The sequence below is a fragment of the Schistosoma mansoni genome, assembly GCF_000237925.1.
Source record: "Schistosoma mansoni, WGS project CABG00000000 data, supercontig 0181, strain Puerto Rico, whole genome shotgun sequence".
NCBI classification, from domain to species: Eukaryota; Metazoa; Platyhelminthes; class Trematoda; order Strigeidida; family Schistosomatidae; genus Schistosoma; species Schistosoma mansoni.
Genome location: NW_017386065.1, coordinates 22,970 through 28,180, shown reverse-complemented (window position 1 = coordinate 28,180; position 5,211 = coordinate 22,970). Strand labels below are relative to the sequence as shown.

Genomic DNA, 5,211 nt, shown 5'->3' with positions numbered 1-5,211 from the left:
AAACTCCTGTGACAGCGTAATCAGGAGCATGTCTTGTGACACCAATTTCAAGACCTGATTGGGAACTAGACAATCGTGATGTACAACTACTACAAAAAATTGGTCAGGTATGTTTTCAGACATTGTGTTTCACAAAAATAATAATCGATTTTAATAATGCCATTCTTATGTTTGTTATTTCGTAATGTCTGTCTCCTATGATGGATTAAACTGTCAAATCGTCCACAGAGGACAACTCACCGACTCATTCGAGGTAAAGACCGGTGTTAAGCAAGGTTGCTTACTCTCACCCTTTCTCTTTCTCCTGTTCATCTACTGGATCATGAAGACGTCAACATCTGGAGGAATGCACCGGATACAGTGGACAGGTAGAATGCAGCTTGACGATTTAGACTTCGCAGATGATCTGGCTCCTCTATCACGAACGCAAAAACAAATGCAGGAGAGGGTGACCAGTGTAACAGCAGCCTCAGCAGCAGTAGGTCTCAAAATAAACAAAGGGAAAAGCAAGACTCTCCGATACAATACAATACGCACCAATGAAATTACACTTGACAGAGAAGCTTTGGAGGATGTGAAAATCTTTACATATCTGGGCAGCATCACTGATGAGCACAGTGGATCTGATGCAGATGTGAAGACGCAGATCGGCAAAACGAGAGCACCATATCTACAATTGAAGAACATCTGGATTCAAAACAATTGTCAACCAACACCAAAGTTAGAAATTGCAATACAAATGTCAAGACAGTTCTATTGTATGGGGCGGAGACATGGAAAACTACGAAAGCTATCATCCAGAAGATATAAATGTTTATCAACAGTTGTCTACGAATGATACTTCGGATCTGTTGGGCAGACACTATCGACAACAATCTACCGTGGGAGAGAAAAAACCAGACTCCATCCGGTGGATGAAGAAATCAGGAAGAAGCACTGGAAGTGGATAGGACCGACATTGAGGAAAGCACCCAACTGTGTCCTGAAGGCTGAAGGGGAAGAGGAAGGCCAAAGACCATATTACGCCGCGAAATGTAGACAGATATGAAAAGAATGAAGAAAAATTGGATGGAACTAGAAAAGAAGGCCGAGGCCAGAGTGTGTGGGTTGGAGAATGCTGGTGGGCGACTTATGCTCTATTGGGAGTAACAGGCGTAAATAAGTAATTAAGTAATGTCTGTATAGCACAGAATACTTGAGAAATGTTACAATTGTTTTGGAAGTATTGCACATATGTAACAGAAACTTCAAGCCAGAAACATTAACTCTTGTCCTAAGTTATTATGTAACATAGCCAAGTCAGTATCAGAGTCTGAATTTTCACCGATTATAGTTATTGGCATATGTCTATCCTCCGTCTACTGTAACGCGTAATGTCTGTGTTTTAAACTTCGAAGCAAGATTAGTTTTTTTGTTGGAGAACTGAATGAAGCGACAGGGTTCTTTGTTTTTTCCACATTACCTCATAATGGAAAAAGAGCATTCTTCAGCCTAACTATGGAATTTACTCATGACTTTCGACCTTGTTTGAGTAGCTACAGTCACAGATGTTAATTTTTGGTTGTACTTCAACAAAGGAAACGCCTGATTCTAATCGCTTCTCAAGTACATACATGTAAGGTTACCGAAGAATAGTCGGCAGCTGTCAGTGGTTTGTAGTATTCATGTGGTAAAGTGTATTATTTATTTTATATTCTGCATCTCCTTTTTTTACAGGGTAATTTTGGTGATGTTTATCGAGGTGTATATAATGGATGTGAAGTTGCAGTGAAAACTTGTCGTGTAGATATGACTGCATCAGATTTACGTAGGAAATTTCTACAAGGTGAAACAACTGCATTAAATTTCAATCATCCAAATATTGTCAAATTAGTTGGTATTGCTGTGCAATCTTATCCAATTATGATTGTAATGGAGTATGTTCCAGGTTGGTGAACTTTCCATGGGTTTTTTTTATGAATTCTAGCATATTTCATGTTTCATTTATGTTAACTTGTTATTCTTACTACTTACTAGTTATAAGTAGTTACATTTTTCAAACGATCATGTCTGTAGCATGTGGGTTGACAGTAATTTGTGATTGGACGTTAACAGTGTTGTACTAGTATTTGATCATAAATGTCTTTGGAGGATAAGTCGAATATTCCGTAACCATCGGCTGAGTGACGTTGGGGTTACTCTTCAAAAATACAGAATGGTTGATGAAGTAGATCTTCAGCAACATGTATTATGTATATCCAACGAACGTCTATCGTAAACGACGTTTACTGGCCTGCAAGTAAGTTGGAGAAAGATGGAGACGATAAGTTAGTAGCTTGATGTCAGTCCATGAATTCATTGAAAGTTATTCTGAGCCATATTGATAGATGCAAACTACCGAGCTACGCTCCTCACAACGTTCTCAACCAACGGTTAAAAACATTGTGTCATGTTTGAGAATCGGTCAAAAGAGCGTAAACATATTTGGTATTTGCCTTACTTCGGATCCTCAATGTTGACATCATTTTTAACTTCTTATCACACTAATACCTTATGTTCATAGTCACATTATCTGCTCCTAATCGTTTTTCGCTATCACAGTTCTAATGTGGTGTTATATTGGGGAGTTTTATATTTGTGTACCGAACTATACGTCGAATTTGGCCGGGATATCACTGAAATATGTTTTCGCAGAAGATGAAGATAAGTGACAGGAAAATTATTGTTTCAATAAGGATAAAAAGAATTTATAATTAAGCTTACTTATTTACGTACGCTTTTTACCCCTCATGGAGGAGCATAGGCCGCCCACCAGCATTCTCCAACCAACCCTGTCCTGAGCAATCCTTTCCAGTTCGTTCCAGTTGTTATTCATCCTTTTCATATCTGCTTCTATTTTCCGGCGTAATGTGTTCTTTAGTATTCCTCTTCTCCGCTTCCCTTCCGGATTACAAGTTAGGGATTGCCTTATAATTCACATTGGTGATTTCCTTAATGTGTGTCCTATCCACTTCCAACGTCTTTTCTTAATTTCCTCTTCAGCTGGAAGCTGGTGTATAATTAGGCGAATGAACTTTAGAATTAGTTGTGAACGTCAGTACTACAATACAGATATATCCCACCAACTGGTTCCAAATGGAACGAAGTGCGTTCGTCAAATTCCGCTTGTAGCTACAGTTCAGAACTCAACTAAAAGTATGAAACTATAGGCAGTACCTAGGTTTCTGTTAAATTTCCAGGTATGCTATAGCTGACTGATATAATCTTGTATATCAATAACGGGAAAGTGTGAACGCTTTTCAAGTGAATTACTGTAAGATTCAAGTGAAATTACTATTGTGATTAGTATATTTTCCTGTTGTTTCATTCTCTAGGCTTTCACTTTCTCTCTGGATAATATTATCAGTACAAATATCATTTTATTTATTTACTTATTTAATCACAAACATATTGGTACTAAGGGCACCGGATATATATGCGCCACACAAAATAATGAGAATATGAGGAGAAAGGGGGAAGATGCGTATATGTAAAAGAAGGAAAAAAAGAGAAGAGTAATGATGGGGGGAACTGAAATGTACAACCAGAAGAACTCTCAGTTAATAAAGTTATAACCACTGTTTATGAGGAAAGTAAAAGAAGGTTACAGCAGGATCGCCACTGACTTCTATTCTGAGCCATATCTGATAACGTCTCTGGCCACTGTATTGCATCATCTCTCGGACCTTAGCCAGGGGGTCGTGAAGGACCAACAGAAGCTAGTCCTTTGCAGCTTTCTTTTATGCCACTACACCATGTCATACACTGACCACCTCTCCGCTTTTTCCAACCAGTCCCAGAGTCGGCAAATAATGCACGACGTGGAAGTCTCTGGGACGACATTCGTAGAACATTTCCAAGCCACTGGAGCCGGTGTTTCAAGATGGTGATACCAATAGAATTATTTTCTCTGCGCCCGAACACACGATGCCGAACCTCTGCATTACTAACATGGTGTTGCCACTGGATGTCAGTAATCCTTCGGAGACAACGATGATCGAACACAGAGAGTCGTCTAACATCCTCAACTCGGAAAGGCCAGGTTTCACAAGCATAGAGCAAAACTGCTCTCACCGACGTGTACAAATATCAAATAGAAGTGAGTTATCCAGATAACAACGCCACGGTCTCCACACTTTCTATACTTATCTATTCTGTGCATATCAGATCATACTACTTATTACCACTCAGTAGTAAACGTATGTAGATTTGCCTGTACGAAACCTTGTATAACAATCAGTCTGTCACTTAGTTCATATAGCTATATACAACTACGTATTGATTCCATCGAAAGGATCGTTTTAACTATCTTCTTTTGATAAGCTAACAGTTCGTATTATTCTAATTCAGTCAGTTTATTTTTTTAATTCATTACCCAGGTGGTTCTCTTTTAAATCATTTACGTAAATCAAAAAATGCATTACCTGTTATGAAACTACTTCAAATGAGTTTAGATGCTGCTAATGGAATGATGTATTTAGAAGCGAAAAACTGCATTCATCGGTAGGTCTTATTTTATGCTCATTTAATGTCATACTTTACTTTCATATGATTTTATTTATATATACACATAAATATTGGAACAAGGAGGTAGTACTAGATGCATATGCGACGCACAAATCTCATTTGATTTGTGTGAAGGCTGTGATACAGCTCAGGTGTTCAAAATGAAGCAGGTGGTTTTCTTAGGGGACCATACCCGGAGCCTTTGACCTAAAGGTCTGATCCACAAGGCAGTGGAGCATCGTGAGGAGATGCATTCCCATGGTAGTCAGTAACCAACGATTGGTTCATACTCCATTTGTTCCTTCAGGATACTGGAGCCAGCCCATGTGCACCATTGGTTTGGAATGAGGGTTTTCCAACTCCTCTAGGTGAACTTTCCGTGTCCACCCACCCGGTTAAAGTGCCAGACATTCGCATTTAGTCCTCTCAATTTCGTAAACAACAGTAGTGCCACGAGAAGGCAGTGAGTAGGACTTCCCTGTTAGAGGCTGTATACGCGTGACCGTGTGAGAGCATTTGGAGAGGGAGAGCGGACTCTCCCCACTCTCGGCCATACCAGGGCATTTTGAGGGCACTTTCATATGAAATTCATATTTGATAAATTCAATTCTGATAATGATTGTAAACAGATTGATGGTTTCTTCTACACTACACTAATTGAAATCTGTAGTGTTTGTTGCTATGTTG

At 39.1% G+C, this 5,211-nt stretch overlaps 1 protein-coding gene across 1 annotated transcript; it reads left to right on the top strand.

The window, feature by feature from the left end:
* Positions 1 to 1,788: 1,788 nt before the first annotated feature.
* On the top strand, positions 1,789 to 4,525 carry Smp_120420 (tyrosine-protein kinase fps85d, putative; the record flags this gene model as incomplete). The annotated part of the gene is made up of 2 exons (XM_018795076.1): positions 1,789 to 1,927; positions 4,398 to 4,525. The coding sequence occupies 2 exons, from the start codon at positions 1,789 to 1,791 to the stop codon at positions 4,523 to 4,525; spliced, it is 267 nt and encodes an 88-aa protein (XP_018646993.1).
* Between the last annotated feature and the right edge of the window lie 686 nt (positions 4,526 to 5,211).